Raw genomic sequence first — 18,100 nt, 5'->3', positions numbered from 1 at the left:
TTTTTCCCATTTTCTTTTCTCATTTTCTCCCTTTTTTCTCACTTTCTTTTCTCACTTTCTTTTCTCACTTTCTTTTCTCACTTTCTTTTCTCACTTTCTTTTGTCACTTTTTTTTCTCACTTTCTTTTCTCAATTTCTTTTCTCACTTTTTTTTCTCACTTTCTTTTCTCACTTTCTTCTCTCACTTTCTCTCTTTCTTTTCTCACTTTCTTTTCTCACTTTCTTTTCTCACTTTCTATTCTCACTTTCTTTTCTCACTTTCTTTTCTCACTTTCTTTTCTCAATTTCTTTTCTCACTTTCTTTTCTCACTTTCTTTTCTCACTTTCTTTTCTCACTTTCTTTTCTCACTTTCTTTTCTGACTTTCTTTTCTCACTTTCTATTCTCACTTTCTTTTCTCACTTTCTTTTCTCACTTTCTTTTCTCAATTTCTTTTCTCACTTTCTTTTCTCACTTTCTTTTCTCACTTTCTTTTCTCACTTTCTTTTCTCACTTTCTTTTCTCACTTTCTTTTCTTACTTACTTTTCTCACTTTTTTCGCACTTTTCTCACTTTCTTTTGTCACTTTCTTTTCTCAATTTCTTTTCTCACTTTCTTCTCTCACTTTCTCTCTTTCTTTTCTCACTTTCTTTCTCACTTTCTTTTATCACTTTCTTTTCTCCCTTTCTTTTCTCACTTTCTCTTCTCACTTTCTTTTCTCCCTTTCTTTTTCTCTTTCTTTTTCACTTTCTTTTCTCACTTTCTTTTCTCGCTTTCTTTTCTCTCTTTTCTCACTTTTTTTCCCATTTTCTTTTCTCATTTTCTCCCTTTTTTCTCACTTTCTTTTCTCAATTTCTTTTCTCACTTTCTTTTCTCACTTTCTTTTCTCACTTTCTTTTGTCACTTTCTTTTCTCACTTTCTTTTCTCAATTTCTTTTCTCACTTTTTTTTCTCACTTTCTTTTCTCACTTTCTTCTCTCACTTTCTCTCTTTCTTTTCTCACTTTCTTTTCTCACTTTCTTTTCTCACTTTCTATTCTCACTTTCTTTTCTCACTTTCTTTTCTCACTTTCTTTTCTCAATTTCTTTTCTCACTTTCTTTTCTCACTTTCTTTTCTCACTTTCTTTTCTCACTTTCTTTTCTCACTTTCTTTTCTCACTTTCTTTTCTCTCTTACTTTTCTCTCTTTTTTCGCACTTTTCTCACTTTCTTTTGTCACTTTCTTTTCTCAATTTCTTTTCTCACTTTCTTCTCTCACTTTCTCTCTTCCTTTTCTTACTTTCTTTCTCACTTTCTTTTCTCACTTTCTTTTATCACTTTGTTTTCTCCCTTTCTTTTCTCACTTTCTCTTCTCACTTTCTTTTCTCCCTTTCTTTTTCACTTTCTTTTTCACTTTCTTTTCTCACTTTCTTTTCTCGCTTTCTTTTCTCTCTTTTCTCACTTTTTTCCCATTTTCTTTTCTCATTTTCTCCCTTTTTTCTCACTTTCTTTTCTCACTTTCTTTTCTCACTTTCTTTTCTCACTTTCTTTTGTCACTTTCTTTTCTCACTTTCTTTTCTCAATTTCTTTTCTCACTTTTTTTTCTCACTTTCTTTTCTCACTTTCTTCTCTCAATATCTCTCTTTCTTTTCTCACTTTCTTTTCTCACTTTCTTTTCTCACTCACTTTTATCACTTTCTTTTCTCACTTTCTTTTCTCACTTTCTCTTCTCACTTTCTTTTCTCACTTTCTTTTCTCTCTTTTCTCACTTTTTTTCTCATTTTCTTTTCTCATTTTTCCTCCCTTTTTTCTCACTTTCTTTTCCCACTTTCTTTTCTCACTTTCTTTTGTCAATTTCTTTTCTCACTTTCTTTTCTCACTTTCTTTTCTCACTTTCTTTTCTCATTTTCTTTTCTCACTTTCTTTTCTCACTTTCTTTTCTCACTTTCTTTTCTCACTTTCTTTTCTCACTTTCTTTTCTCACTTCCTTTTCTCACTTTCTTTTCTCTTTTTCTTTTCTCTTTTTCTTTTCTCACTTTCTTTTCTCGTTTTTTTCTAACTTTCTTTTCTCAGTTTCTTTTCTCACTTTCTTTTCAAACTTTCTTTTCTCACTTTCTTTTCTCTTTTTTCTCACTTTCTATTCTCATTTTCTTTTCTCATTTTTTCCTCCCTTTTTTCTCACTTTCTTTTCTCACTTTATTTTCTCACTTACTTTTCTCACTTTTTTTCTCACTTTCTTTTCTCACTTTTTTTCTCACTTTCTTTTCTCACTTTTTTTCGCACTTTTCTCACTTACTGTTCTCACTTTCTTTTCTCACTTTGTTTTCTCACTTTCTTTTCTCACTTTATTTTCTCACTTTCTTTTCTCACTTTTTTTCTCACTTTCTTTTCTCACTTTCTTTTCTCACCTTCTTTTCTCACATTCTTTTCTCTCTTTTCTCACTTTCTTTTCTCCTTTTCTTTTCTCATTTTTTCCTCCCTTTTTTCTCACTTTCTTTTCTCACTTTATTTTCTCACTTAATTTTCTCACTTTCTTTTCTCACTTTCTTTTCTCACTCACTTTTATCACTTTCTGTTCTCACTTTCTTTTCTCACTTTCTTTTCTGACTTTCTTTTCTCACTTTCTTTTCTCACTTTCTTTTCTCACTTTCTTTTCTCACTTTCTTTTCTGACTTTATTTTCTCACTGTCTTTTCTCACTTTCTTTTCTCACTTTCCTCACTTTCTTTTCTCACTTTCTTTTCTCACACTCTTTTCTCACTCTCTTTTCTCACTCTCTTTTCTCACTTTTTTCTCACTTTTTTTCTCACTTTTTTCTCACTTTCTTTTCTCACTTTCTTTTCTCACTTTTTTTTCACTTTTCTCACTTCTCTCACTTTCTTTTTTCCCTTTTTTCGCACTTTTCTCACTTTCTTTTGTCACTTTCTTTTCTCAGTTTCTTTTCTCACTTTCTTTTCTCACTTTCTCTCTTTCTTTTCTCACTTTCTTTTCTCACTTTCTTTTCTCACTTTCTTTTCTCACTTTCTTTTCTCACTTTCTCTTCTCACTTTCTTTTCTCACTTTCTTTTTCACTTTCTTTTCTCACTTTCTTTTCTCTCTTTTCTCACTTTTTTTCTCATGTTCTTTTCTCATTTTCTCCCTTTTTTCTCACTTTCTTTTCTCACTTTATTTTCTCACTTAATTTTCTCACTTTCTTTTCTCACTTTCTTTTCTCAATTTCTTTTCTCACTCACTTTTATCACTTTCTGTTCTCACTTTCTTTTCTCACTTTCTTTTCTGACTTTCTTTTCTCACTTTCTTTTCTCACTTTCTTTTCTCACTTTCTTTTCTCACTTTCTTTTCTGACTTTAGTTTCTCACTGTCTTTTCTCACTTTCTTTTCTCACTTTCCTCACTTTCTTTTCTCACTTTCTTTTCTCACACTCTTTTCTCACTTTCTTTTCTCACTCTCTTTTCTCACTTTTTTCTCACTTTTTTTCTCACTTTTTTTCTCACTTTCTTTTCTCACTTTCTTTTCTCACTTTTTTTTCACTTTTCTCACTTCTCTCACTTTCTTTTTTCCCTTTTTTCGCACTTTTCTCACTTTCTTTTGTCACTTTCTTTTCTCAGTTTCTTTTCTCACTTTCTTCTCTCACTTTCTCTCTTTCTTTTCTCACTTTCTTTTCTCACTTTCTTTTCTCACTTTCTTTTCTCACTTTCTTTTCTCACTTTCTCTTCTCACTTTCTTTTCTCACTTTCTTTTTCACTTTCTTTTCTCACTTTCTTTTCTCTCTTTTCTCACTTTTTTTCTCATGTTCTTTTCTCATTTTCTCCCTTTTTTCTCACTTTCTTTTCTCACTTTCTTTCCTCACTTTCTTTTCTCACTTTCTTTTGTCACTTTCTTTTCTCACTTTCTTTTCTCACTTTCTTTTCTCACTTTCTTTTCTCACTTTCTTTTCTCACTTTCTTTTCTTTTTTTTCTCTTTTTCTTTTCTCACTTTTTTTTCTCGTTTTTTCCTTACTTTCTTTTCTCACATTCATTTCTCACTTTCTTTTCTCACTTTCTTTTCTCATTTTCTTTTCTCACTTTCTTTTCTCACTTTCTTTCTCACTTCCTTTTCTCGCTCTCTTTTCTCATTTTTTTCCTCCCTTTTTTCTAACTTTCTTTTCTCGCTTTCTTTTCTCACTTTCTTTTCTCACTTTCTTTTCTCACTTTCTTTTCACACTTTCTTTTCTCACTTTTTAATCACTTTCTTTTCTCACTTTCTTTTCACTTTCTTTTCTCACTTTTTTTCCTCACTTTCTGCTCCCACTTTCTTCCACTTTCTTCTCCCACCTTCTTTTCTCACATTCTTTTCTCGCTTTCTTTTCTCACTTTCTTTAAGCACGAGTTTGAGATTACGTCGTATGTGACTACCTCATCTACTGTAATAGATTGTTAACATTCACCTCCAATTATGATGAAGGACGATTGGCCAAGTCCTTCACTTGGACACGTTTGGACTTTTCATCTCCAGCTTTCGCGCTCCCAGTTGGTCGGCACTTGCAGCACATGTAATCCCCTCGGGGCTTTCAGCTGTAAGTGCCGCAGCTCTTTTGAGTATGGGGGAGATGAATCGTTCATTCGTGTTTGGGTGTTGGACTTGGAATTTATAGGTAATTTGGGAGTATAAAATGTGATCTCGAAAGATGCTATTTTTTTCGAAAAATTAGGATTTAGTTCTCATCCGCTCTTCGCCTGTTTTACCGCACCTTAAACCTGTAGATTAATGTTTTATATGAGTTGCGCTCTGCCAATATGTAGAAGTTCGTTATCTGTACAAGTCTTAGCGGTACTTAAATTTGCAAGATAGCTCAGCCAATTAGGTCTTTAATCAAAATATTGGTGTTACTTGGCGTAATATACTAAACCAAACACATCGGTAACGTAACGTAATACCTCTGGCTGTTGAAGGATGGGCATGGCTTACAGGCCGAGCGGGTACGAAAAAATCTCAATTTTAAACGTATTCTTTTAAATGATTTTCTTGATATGCTTTTGCGGGCCTGCTAGTTGATGTTCATTTGCATGCCTAGAAGGTCTTTCATAAGGTCTGATTGCTTTTCAAAATTAGGAAATTTGCAATTCTTGCTGCAGCATCTTCCACATGAGCATATTTTTGCCATATATCACAATTAGGAATCAGATACAAACAATTAAATGGTTTTCCTGCGGAATGGCCTCCTCTGCTATTACGTTTTAAAACTATAGTTTTTTTCTTGTCGTTTTGTTGTTTTATTGTTTACAAAGAGGTGACACTAAGCAAAAACGTTTCTTTTATAATAAAAGCACAAAATTAACTAAACATTAACTGAAGATAAAGTTTATAGCATGCATGCAAATGTCATTCAAAAATCAACAATTTCTAGACCAAAAAATCGAGAAGCAGACACCCTAGATTTTTTAAAAAAGGTTCGAAAGTAATTTGAAATCAGTAATTCGAAAGTTCTGAGATTTTACAAAGGAGAATAGAAAAAAATGCAATTTCAAAACATTAGTATTCGACAAGATATTTTAAATAAGCATGAATCAGAACTTGATGATTTTTTTTCCAAAAAAGGAATGAGAGGTAAGAGGTATTGGATTGGCCATAAAATAGTCCGGATGTGAAGTTAGTGGAAAAATTAGGTAACAGTTTGAAGTAACGATACAAAGCAGATGTTATTTTTTAATTTGGAAGAAAAATGCTAAAGTTTTGAAACCAAATTGATGCAGATGTCGCAAAAATCTTTCATGAAAACTGTTCAAACCTAGGGACATAAAAGAACTAAAGGCGTAATAACGCGTTACCAGATATGTGATCTGAACTTAAGATGTTAAATATTTTGTTTTCAATGTTTCTTAAAATCTTCTTGTTTGCGCAGTTTTCGGTAGCATAGTCTTTTTCAACTATTTACCTTAAAATTAATTCGAAAAAAAACTAAAGGCGCTCTGCAATTCTGTTAGAAAAAAGCTGAAAAAGCTTTTAATTTTACAAAAACGAGCTGAAAATGTACTGAAGTTAGAAAAAATTAGTGCGCTATGACTAACATGAGAATGCGATTCTCATGCAAAAACAAGCTCGAACACCTCGACCAGTTAAAGCCGGCAATTTGAAAATACGTTACTGTGGGACACAAAACTGCAACCAGATATAGTGTCAACTAAATTCTTTCGTTCTATCAAGGCACTGCAGTTCAGAGAGGCATTCGACTATTTCAATCTGGATTCAGGGGTGCCTGGATGGTTAGAAGTGAGACATCTCAAGTGTCACTTGGAAGAGATGGGATACAATCCCTCGGAAGAAGAGCTGGTCAAGTTCTATATTGAACTGGATCCCTTCTGTACAGGTTTGTTCCCTTAGCGAACAACCAGTCGAGCGTGGTATGGTCTGAGTCATAAACGAGGACAAACAAAAACCTCGATCTGGGATAGCATTACCAACATTGCAACCCGGGTTGACTTAGGCTCATCGTACTTCTAGCCACCATATACCGAAATTGTGTCCCTTTTTTTACCCCTATTCTTTTAACCCCCTATATTTTTACCCCGATTTTGTAACCCCTATTTCGTTTAACCCCTCAATAGTTCAACCACTATATTGTTTCACCCCGATTTCAAGCTTCCAACAATTAAGGATAATTAGGTCTCAATCAAATCTAATTAGTATAATTAATAGAGATTTAAATCGGCCCATACCGTACTGGGGGGGGGGGGCAGAAACAGAAAAGATCCGTTCTATATAATAGGTAGCTAGAACAAAACAAGCATACTCAAATTAAGCGTCACCTCGTCGCCCTCATCTCATTTAAATATATGTCTATTGCTCTGGATAGACTAAAATTAATTTTTGGACGTTTTCTTGGACAGTTATATTGTCAAATCTATGCAACAAAAAATCTGGCAAGAGGGTTGTCGGAGTTCAACTATGGCTATAGACTCAAATTCTGTATATGATGTTGTTTCAGGTCAGTACGACTTCGACTCGTTTCTTCGAATGGTTGCCATAATTCTCAGATCTGGTGATGAATTTGAGAAGGACCTCTCATCAGTATTCCGCATGTTCGACATTCAAGCCAAAGGCCAGTTGAAATGATTAACAACTCCATTAGGTTACCACCCCAGGAGAGAGGTAACATCAAGAGAGAGCTTCAATGGAAATAGGTTGGGGGTATGGAAATCAGAAAATGAAAGGGTTTTAGAGGACGAAAATGCAAATAGGGAGGAAAATGAGGGTATGGGGATATAAATTATATCCCCACACCATAGTAAAAAAGATTTCATTCTGATATTGAGTTTGTGTGTGTGAGTGTGTGTTTCAATGAACTTGTTTAATTGACATTCCGGAGCACTTGACATTTGTGCGAATACACGGCTCAGAGTCTCTGCTGGTCTTTGAACTGTTCCTGTAGCCGTCTGGATGTCGAAGATCCTGGCTATTCCGTCTGACCGTTTGTGTGCTTTCATAATCTTCCCAAGAGGCCAGATGTCTTGGGTGTGAAGTCTTTGAGCACCCGCACAATGTCACTTTCTTCCAGCTCATCATTTGGTTTTTGCTACTTCGTTCTCTTGCTGAGCTCAGGAACATATTCCTTCAGCAGCCTGTTCAGTAGTTATCAAGTAGTGTCTGCGTCAACTTGAAGTCCTTAGTGGAGAACCGCTGGTTGATTTCCACCCGAGGTTTCAAACACATATGAGGTCTGCGAAGTAAGAAGTGATTAGACGTAAGTGGTCCCTCATCTGAGATGCTGCAGCCCACATGAGTTAATGGCCTGGAGTTCAAAATTGCCTCGGCCTCTGTCACAACTGTCTGGAAAATTGAGAGTTTTAGTTCCGACTGTCCAGCACTATAAGTAGACTTCTCTTCGCGGTCTGTATCAGCCTCTCCCAGACTCCTCCGATGTGTGGTGCCAATGGTGGGTTGAAAGACCACTGAATGTTTTGTTGAGCCAATTGCAGTCTGAAATGCTCGTTGTCTGGCTTGTTGTTTCTTTGGAATTTTGAATTCATTGTTTGGTTGGCTCCAATGAAGTTTTTTGCCATTGTAACTCACAATGAGGTCAGGGTATACACCTGGTGATACAAATCTGCGGATGTTCATGAGAAGACAATCAGTTAAGAGGCCATGGCAAGCTTCTAAGTGGAAAGCTCTGGTGACCAGGCATGTGAACAAGCAGACGTAAAAAATATGAGTGCCCTCTCTTTCGTCCTCAAAATAGAAGGGTCCAAACATGTCCATTCCTGTATTGACGAAAGTGTACTGCTTGTTTACATCTGGAAATCTGAATTCAGGCAGATCAGCCATCTTCGGTCTCACGTTTTCTGCCCCCTATCGTCTACAAATGAAAGAGTATTTACCCAAAATTCTGAGCACTTTTTTCAACCCAATCATCAGGAAAGTCTGTTGCAAGTAAGCTGTTAAGTATTCCACACCATGATGGCCACAGTCATGGTGCGCTTTTCAATCAACAGTCTGGCGATTCTGCTCCTGCTATGGAGAACGAGGAGATGTTTCGCACTGTATGTTAGAGGTTCCTTGTTGAATCTTCCTCCTACCCTCAAGAGTTCGATGTCATCTAGAAATCGAGTGACGGGCATCAGCTTTTTGTGTTTCTCGAGATTTCTTCCTTTCAACAGTGAAGAATTTGTTCCTGAGAAAAACTTGTATCGGGACAATTTGATGAGATAGTTTCTTGCCTTGTTCTCATCTGATGCAAAATTGTCAGTGTTGGAGGCCTCAAGTGATTCGTTTTGTCTTCTAGATCGGAGTTCTGCATTGAAGCGTCTTTTTGCCTGGAACACCATTCCAGTAGAGTTGAGTAGTCGACTCCTTGTTGAAAAATTTTCAGCCTCAATGTCCGGCGTCTGACGTTGTGTCGCTTGTGTAGCGCATATGCGGGGATCACTGTCCTCGGCTAAATTCCAGGAGTCTTGAGGTGCGCTCTGAAAATCCGGTGGTTGAAGCCACAGTTTTCAGGTATTCATAATTCCAGGGATGTGTCTCCAATTGTCCGGGCTGGAATTTTCGTGAATTTTGGTCAATCTGTTTGCAATGTACATCTTGTGTCTCTGCTTTGACTGGATCCATCCGAGTGTAGCGGTGATGTCCGTTCAAAAATTTTTTTAGCTTATGGTCGTTGTCATCTCGCTCTCACAGAAACCGGCTAGCTAGCTCTGCTACAATTGTTGCTGCTTCTAATTTTTTTTGGAATGTTCAGCGGCTTGATTGGTGCCACTTTTGTTTTTGCTGATCACATATCGTGATGTGGAAGATCCATGCGGCGTTGGTTGTCCGCTTATAAACTATGACAGCAATAGCACTCATTGAGGCATCAGTGAACGTGTGAAGTTGAATGGTTCCATTGACGCTGGGAACCACGCATCTAGGAATTTGGGTTGAAGTCATGCTCTCAAACTCATCCATCCACTCCTGTAGTTCCTTTTGGTAGCTTTCTGACACAGGTTAATCCCAGTCTCTTCCCTTTTTAAGGATTCGCTGGAGAATGCATCTAATTCTAATGGCAAACGAAAAAATTTGTCTGCAGTTGTGATGTAGTTTCTATCCAAATCCGTTTTGATTGTTTCCTTGTAGCGGTCTCTCAAGTTTGTGTCACTGTACAACCTCTGTTGTAGAACTTGCCACTGAACTCCGGCATTGAAGTAGTTTTTAGGGAGAGTGATGTCTTTCTTCCATTTAAAACCAATCTGGTATCTGTCGCCAATGTTTTTTTATGCTATCATTGAGGATGGAGAGAGCTTCTTTGTCATCTGAAGACTGTCCTATGGAAGAGCACTGGTTGAAGATCACTCCTTCAATTGACCGGAAAAACTGGAAAAGATCTTCATCTGGATCGTCTGGTCGCCTCTTGATATGATGGAAAAGTGCTAAGCTTTTGCTGCTTGATTTTCTGAAACTTTTCTGTGTGTACCTCTGAGGAATGGGCCCTGTCAGTGTCCAATTAAGCAGAGTGTTGACTCTGTGTGGGGTACCAGAGGTCCCATTGTGAACTGTCTTGGAACTGTTGCTGTGAATTCATCTGCTCTGATCAGTATTTCTATCCGGTTGTCCCTAATTGTTGGAAAACTTATGTTCTGGAGGTGAGAATGGTCTCTGCAGATCTCATTCAACATTTCAAATGAAGTTTTGGCATCCGAAACTCCTCCATTACTGTTGCGTACACAGGGATTCTGATCACAGGACAACTGCTGTACAAAGTTCCTATCCCGATCATGACATCTTCTGTTTTAACTGAGTGTTCACCATGAAGTGAAACCAGTGGTAGGGTTATATCTTTGGGCTGTTGAACTTGAAGTGCATCGTCTACCTTCTGTGTTATTTTTTGTGTTGTCACTGCCACTGTCCAGCAGTGCGCAGGTTTCAATGCAGACATCTCTGTTGAGTAGTGTTACTGGTATTGCCTGCAATTGTATCTGCGGTCTGATCCAAGAAAATTTTGCTGTTGGTTGCTGCAAGTGTAGTTTTGTTGCGGAGTAATCGCCTGCTGTTGGGCTGCAGTGCGCTGGTTGTTACTCTGCTGTCTGCGGTTATTTTGCTGCGTGTTCATCGGCTGAGGGTGAAAACCATTTGTTTTCCCATTGCCCTGTGTGAAGTGCTGCTGTTTGATCCACCTTGTCTGTTCATGTTTCCTTTCTGTTGGTTGTAGTTGGAACTCGTCTGCTGCCTTTCTTTCTCATTGTAAAAATTTCGGCCATAGTTTGACTGATTTCGGTTTGTTGGGCTTCTGAAGGTATTGTTTTTTGAGATCTGATTCCAGTTCCCACTTGGTTGTGCATTTTGTTGCTATTGCCTTTCATTTGTCCTATGGAATGTTGAGTGATGGAAACCATTGCATCTGTCTACAAGGAACCTCGTTTTTGACTGACAGAGACCCGTTTCATGAGCTGTTAAACAGTTAGGGTAGAGATCAAACCTCCTAACACAATCCTGTTGGTCATACACTGATTTTTCCAAGTATTCGGGACATCGACCATGGTTGTGTTTTTGCGAGCAGAGTTGACATGACACATCTGGTGGCCCCCTTCTAGAATCGTATGCTGTAGTTCTCAGGTAGGCCTCTGCATAGGAGTCAACCCAATCAGCAAAGTGAGTAAAGTTAAGTTGCAGCAAGGTGTGACTTCCTTTGTGTTGATTCTATCTGATTATCATGGTGGCGTTCAGTTTGTCTCTGGCCATTCTTATGACTTCTGAAGAGTTCAGATCAGTTTCGAAGTTGTGAAGGCGGAATGTTTGTACCAGTCTCTTCGAAAAAAGATGAGAAGCTCACAAAAGTGTTTGGTTCGTCCAATCTGGGTTTCGGTCACCTCTCCAACTGATCCAGGTATGCAGCGAAAATATGCTGTGGTTTGCCAAACTTTCTGGTCAGTTCAGCGATGGCTTCATAGTAGTAGTCCCCATTCTAAAAGTATCCACTTATGGAATATTTTGCCATCTGCGTTACGAAGTTTTAGAGATAGGTCACTTTTTCAGCATCTGAGAGGCCACTGTTGTGGTGAATGGTTGCTTTGAAGAATCTGAACCACTGGTGCCATTTCAAAGGATCACTTGTGAAATTATCAATTGATATCTTAGGCAAACTTATTGTATGTTTTATTGTCTTCAAACATCAGAGCTTGGTTTTGCATCCAGTCTGGTGGAGGACTCGGGAAACACGGGAAGCCATTGCATAGGTTGCCGTTATAGGCGTTGTTATAGTGTTCATCTGGTCCGGTACAATTTTTCAGTGGTTGTTGATTGTTTTGTGGTGTGTACTTATGGCTCGTGGTCGACACAGCTTGGCTATTGTTTTGAAAAGACCCTGGTTGTTGAAACTTCACTGCTCTGCTATCCTCTCTCTCATGTCCGTTCTGTCCACGAACACGGTTCTCTTCTCTCGATCGACTTAAATTCTATCAGCGTTCATCTGTTCTCAGTGCCCCTGTGAGAAATTCTCTGTTCTTTCCTGTCTCTTCAGTACTCAGAGCGGGTTGAGAATCATCAGGGTCTTCCTAGTCGGACGAGTCAGCGCTAATAGTTTCCTGATTGTTGAGGCTTGCAAACTGCTGTTTCCTTGCTCTATTGCTTAAAGGGTACTGTTTTCTCAGTAGATTAGGGGAAGGCGCTGCTGATGCGTTGTTAAAAGCACATTCAGTGTCAGTTGCATCCGTTGTTGTGAACATTTGCTTTGAAGAAACTGAACCACTGGTGCCATTTCAATGGATCACTTGAGAAATTAACAATCGATATCTTAGGCAAACTTATTGAGTTTTTCTTATTGTTTATTGTCTTCAAACATCAGAGCTTGGTTTTGCATCCGGTCTGGTGGAGGACTCCGGAAACACGGGAAGCCATTGTATAGGTTGCCGTTATAGGCGATGTCATAGTGTTCATCAGGTCCGGTACAATTGTTCAGTGGTTGTTGATTGTTTTGTGGTGTGTACTTTTGACTCGTGGTTGAAACAGCTTGGCAATTAATTTGAAAAGACCCTGGTTGATGCAAATTCACTGCTCTGCTATCCTCTCTCTCACGTCGGTTCTGTCCTCGAACACGGTTCTCTTCTCTCGATCGACTTGAATTTTGATCAGCCTTCATCTGTTCTCAGTGCCCCTGTGAGAAATTCCCTGTTCTTTCCTCTCTCTTCAATGCTCAGAACGGGTTGAGAATTATCAGGGTCTTCTTAGTCGGACGAGTCAGCGCTGTTAGTTTCCTGATTGTTGCGGCTTGCAAACTGCTGTTTCCTTGCTCTCTTGCTAAAAGGGTACTGTTTTCTCAGTAGATTAGGGGAAGGCGCTGCTGATGCGTTAAAAGCACATTCAGTGTCACTTGCATCCGTTATTGTGAATGTTTGCTTTGAAGAAACTGAACCACTGGTGCCATTTCAATGGATCACTTGTGAAATTATCATTTGATATCTTAGGCAAACTTAATGGGTTTTCTATTGTCTTCAAACATCAGAGCTTGGTTTTGCATCCAGTCTGGTGGAGGACTTGGGAAACACGGGAAGCCATTGTATAGGTTGCCGTTATAGGCGTTGTTATGGTGTTCATCTGGTCCGGTACAATTGTTCAGTGGTTGTTGATTGTTTTGTGGTGTGTACTTATGGCTCGTAGTCGAAACAGCTCGGCTATTGTTTTGAAAAGACCCTGGTTGTTGAAAATTCACTGCTCTGCTTTCCTCTCTCTCATGTCGGTTCTGTCCACGAACACGGTTCTCTTCTCTCGATCGACTTAAATTCTATCAGCCTTCATCTGTTCTCAGTGCCCCTGTGAGAAATTCTCTGTTTTTTCCTCTCTCTTCAGTACTCAGAACGGGTTGAGAATTATCAGGGTCTTCTTAGTCGGACGAGTCAGCGCTAATAGTTTCCTGATTGTTGAGGCTTGCAAACTGCTGTTTCCTTGCTCTATTGCTTAAAGGGTACTGTTTTCTCAGTAGATTAGGAGAAGGCGCTGCTGATGCGTTGTTAAAAGCACATTCAGTGTCACTTGCATCCGTTGTTGTGAACATTTGCTTTGAAGAAACTGAACCACTGGTGCCATTTCAATGGATCACTTGTGAAATTAACAATCGATATCTTAGGCAAACTTATTGAGTTTTTTATTGTTTATTGTCTTCAAACATCAGAGCTTGGTTTTGCATCCAGTCTGGTGGAGGACTCGGGAAACACGGGAAGCCATTGTATAGCTTGCCGTTATAGGCGTTGTCATAGTGTTCATCAGGTCCGGTACAATTGTTCAGTGGTTGTTGATTGTTTTGTGGTGTGTACTTATGACTCGTGGTTGAAACAGCTTGGTAATTAATTTGAAAAGACCCTGGTGGATGCAAATTCACTGCTCTGCTATCCTCTCTCTCACGTCGGTTCTGTCCTCGAACACGGTTCTCTTCTCTCGATCGACTTAAATTCTATCAGCGTTCCTCTGTTCTCAGTGCCCCTGTGAGAAATTCTCTGTTCTTTCCTGTCTCTTCAGTACTCAGAACGGGTTGAGAATTATCAGGGTCTTCTTAGTCGGACGAGTCAGCGTTGTTAGTTTCCTGATTGTTGCGGCTTGCAAACTGCTGTTTCCTTGCTCTCTTGCTAAAAGGGTACTGTTTTCTCAGTAGATTAGGGGAAGGCGCTGCTGATGCGTTAAAAGCACATTCAGTGTCACTTGCATCCGTTGTTGTGAATGTTTGCTTTGAAGAAACTGAACCACTGGTGCCATTTCCATGGATCACTTTTGAAACTATCATTTGATATCTTAGGCAAACTTAATGGGTTTTCTATTGTCTTCAAACATCAGAGCTTGGTTTTGCATCCAGTCTGGTGGAGGACTCGGGAAACACGGGAAGCCATTGTATAGGTTGCCTTTATAGGCGTTGTTATAGTGTTCATCTGGTCCGGTACAATTTTTCAGTGGTTGTTGATTGTTTTGTGGTGTGTACTTATGGCTCGTGGTCGACACAGCTTGGCTATTGTTTTGAAAAGACCCTGGTTGTTGAAACTTCACTGCTCTGCTATCCTCTCTCTCATGTCCGTTCTGTCCACGAACACGGTTCTCTTCTCTCGATCGACTTAAATTCTATCAGCGTTCCTCTGTTCTCAGTGCCCCTGTGAGAAATTCTCTGTTCTTTCCTGTCTCTTCAGTACTCAGAACGGGTTGAGAATTATCAGGGTCTTCTTAGTCGGACGAGTCAGCGTTGTTAGTTTCCTGATTGTTGCGGCTTGCAAACTGCTGTTTCCTTGCTCTCTTGCTAAAAGGGTACTGTTTTCTCAGTAGATTAGGGGAAGGCGCTGCTGATGCGTTAAAAGCACATTCAGTGTCACTTGCATCCGTTGTTGTGAATGTTGCTTTGAAGAAACTGAACCACTGGTGCCATTTCCATGGATCACTTTTGAAACTATCATTTGATATCTTAGGCAAACTTAATGGGTTTTCTATTGTCTTCAAACATCAGAGCTTGGTTTTGCATCCAGTCTGGTGGAGGACTCGGGAAACACGGGAAGACACTGTATAGGTTGCCGTTATAGGCGTTGTTATAGTGTTCATCTGGTCGGGTACAATTGTTCAGTGGTTGTTGATTGTTTTGTGGTGTGTATTTATGGCTCGTGGTTGAAACAGCTTGGCTATTAGTTTGAAAAGGCCCTGGTTGATGCAAATTCACTGCTCTGCTATCCTCTCTCTCATGTCGGTTCTGTCCTCGAACACGGTTCTCTTCTCTCGATCGACTTAGATTTTATCAGCCTTCATCTGTTCTCTGTGCCCCTGTGGGAAATTACCTGTTCTTTCCTCTCTCTTCAATGCTCAGAACGGGTTGAAAATTATCAGGGTCTTCTTAGTCGGACGTGTCAGCACTGTTAGTTTCCTGATTGTTGCGGCTTGCAAACTGCTGTTTCCTTGCTCTATTGCTAAAAGGGTACTGTTTTCTCAGTAGATTAGGGGAAGGCACTGCTGATGCGTTAAAAGCACATTCAGTGTCACTTGCATCCGTTCAGTGTGCTTTTGCTCTCTGTTTGCATTTCAGCATGGTTATGTTTCTTTCGGCAAGATTCATAAGCAAGTGTTGTCAACTCTTCACTTGTTAGCTGTAGCTTCATGAATTCACTGCAACTTCTGTCTAACTGTTCTTTCTGAGACCTCAAGAGTTCCAAAGTGTCATGTTGTATGCTTAGACCTTCGTTAGTATTGCTTTATTCTTTGAAGAGGTCTCTTACTGCGTTCCACAATGTCAACTTCAGCTGAAAATGTTTCTTGAGTTCGTTCTTTGCTGCTGATGTTTTGGACTTGTCTGGCTTGCTGATTGTCTTAGAAGCCTTGTCATGTTTTACAAAGTTTTTACTGCACTGTTACTGCACTATGTTTCCTTGTAACAGCCCTATTCCAGATTTTGTTCTGTTAAACCTATTTAATTAAATGCGGCTGTTACTTTTTGCGCTTAGCTAATGCTTTTTGGTTAATCTTTATTTGCCATGTTTGTGCTTGTTGGTATCACAAATCAGTGACGTTTGATAGAACTGTAATGCTTCACTAATCAGAAGTTGTATAGAATTCAACTTTTTCAATAACCAAGGAAATTTTAACGTAGACAAATCTAATTTTTTGCCTGATTGCGCATTTGTTTTTTCGAGTTCGAAGGAAAGAACCCTAACCTGTGGTGGCTAACTTTCTACTAATGTGTGTGTGTGTATTGACACTGCTGGGGATAACTTCACGTTCCTATAAACCTTACAAGAGCAAGGGCATACCAGGCCTTACAACTAAACCTACGTCAATGTTTGTGTTTGTGTTACTGGTGCTCTAAATTTCACCTAGAGCTGGGCCTACTTTTTTCAAAACTAATGCGGAATTTGAAGATAGTATATTGATCCAACGATACCTAGACGGCTAATAAAACCCAGGCTTCGAAATGAGGTTTCAAAGCTGCAAGTAAGGCTAGCCCATCTGCTTGACTTGGCATTCCACGCAAGCACCCTTCTCAGGAGAACTCTCATCTCAGTTTCAATTCTAGGAACAGATTAAAAATCAGTTGGATCTTTTCTGATTGTGATGTTTTATTAAAATTTGTGAAGTTATCGAAACCAGAGCTTAAAACGTGCTAAAGTGTCAAATTTCTAAGTTCCCCCTACCAAAAAAAAATTCCCGAGTATGAGTCGAGCAAGTTTAAAAAGTCCTATTTTGACCCTTGGATACGCCAGAATTGTTTATGACCTTCGTCCTAAGTCTCGCATACCGAGACAACTTTTCAATAATATTTGTATTTCTGAAAGTCACTAATGGAAATCCAGCTCCATTTATACATCATTACTCTTGCCATTGGCACAGAAGTCATGGCTAAAAACGGGAAATCCCTTACTAAAAATAATATTGAAAGTTAATGTCAACAACTTCTGACTTCTTCAATAAAATCAACACATATAAAGAGCTTCAAGGGAAATAGTTTGGGGGAATGGAATCATGAAATGAAATGGTTTTGGAGGACGAAAATGCATATGGGGGAAGGAAAATTTGGGTCTTTACGCTTTTAGAACATTACAGTTCAGTTTCTTCCAAAACTATTTCAAAGTAACAGCTGAAATTCAGGAAAACATGAACATGCTATCTTAGCTAGTTGTTATACTAGTTAACATTAAAGAGTTTAGCAGCCAGGTCTTAAAAATTTAGTAGCAATTGCCCTCTTCATCCAAAATACGTTCCACAGAGATTTTTTTTGTTGTTCGAATAGCAAATATAATTTCAGAAAACAACTTATAGATGGCGTTAAAAATTCTCCAATAAATTGATTGTGTTTAAATTAATTAAACTTTTAAAAACGAGAGCATTTATAAGTAAAACTTATTCCATCATTTGGTTGTTCGCATCACAGGAAAAAATTAGGACGTGAAAGATACCATGTCAATTGAAAGGTAATAGTTCAGGCTGATAACTTATAATCCAGACGCAATCCCTTAGGGAAATTGGTTCACAAACAGCTGAAGTGTCTCAGAGAAGGATAAGCCGATTGAAGTCTTAAGATCCGTTTTCGTGTCACAGCTTGACATAATCATTTGGAAAACCAACTGATCATTTTTTATATTTTTGTGATGGTAAAAAAATGAATCAAATGTAATTATTCAAATTACTTGATTAAAAAAGCGCCCAAAAATTACAAAAATTGTTCACAGGAACCATAGCAACCAGTGCCATCCGGAACATCCTGAAAGAGGTGGATCCAGGAATGACAGAGTGGGAACTGGAAGACCTCATCAGAGAGACAGACCGAGACCAGTCGGGGGAAGTTGACTTCGAGGAATTCCGAAACATGATGATGACGAACTAGACCAAATTTGGCGAATTATTTTGTCTAACAAAACCTTTTTAGTAATCATTTCAAAGCGTCTATCGGTACCAAAATTAACCGATGTTCAAAGAAACTAGGTGCGACTTACAGACTAATTAAAAATATGAGGTATAGGAATGCAGATTTAGCCCTCAGCTGATGTAGAGACAATTTTCCTCCGAAAAATTTTGAAATAATTCAAATAGCACTTGAAAAAATTTAAGCTCAATTTTAATACTCATCGGAAATAGAGTCGAATCTTCCAAAGTATTCAGATACATATGTGGACACCAGTTTCAAAGATGAGTTTACTTAAAATTTCGATGCGGATAGACACTTCAAGGGAAGAATAACTCAAG

The 18,100-nt window shown here is 38.5% G+C and overlaps 1 protein-coding gene across 2 annotated transcripts in view; it reads left to right on the top strand.

The window, feature by feature from the left end:
• LOC142338228 (troponin C-like) overlaps positions 1-17,859 on the top strand; it is a 67,544-nt gene extending 49,685 nt beyond the window's left edge. Inside the window, exons 2-4 of one of the 2 annotated variants that reach the window (XM_075387888.1) lie at positions 6,140-6,302; positions 6,921-7,034; positions 17,587-17,859. In XM_075387888.1, coding sequence (XP_075244003.1) covers positions 6,140-6,302; positions 6,921-7,034; positions 17,587-17,741 — 432 coding nt within the window. In that variant the 3' untranslated portion in view covers positions 17,742-17,859. The remainder of the gene's footprint in view (positions 1-6,139; positions 6,303-6,920; positions 7,035-17,586) is intronic. The other variant, XM_075387889.1, reaches the window with a different exon arrangement.
• Positions 17,860-18,100: the final 241 nt, after the last annotated feature.

This window comes from Convolutriloba macropyga, chromosome 4, assembly GCF_964194025.1.
Source record: "Convolutriloba macropyga chromosome 4, txConMacr16.3, whole genome shotgun sequence".
NCBI classification, from domain to species: Eukaryota; Metazoa; Xenacoelomorpha; order Acoela; family Convolutidae; genus Convolutriloba; species Convolutriloba macropyga.
This window is presented reverse-complemented; position numbering and strand designations above follow the sequence as displayed.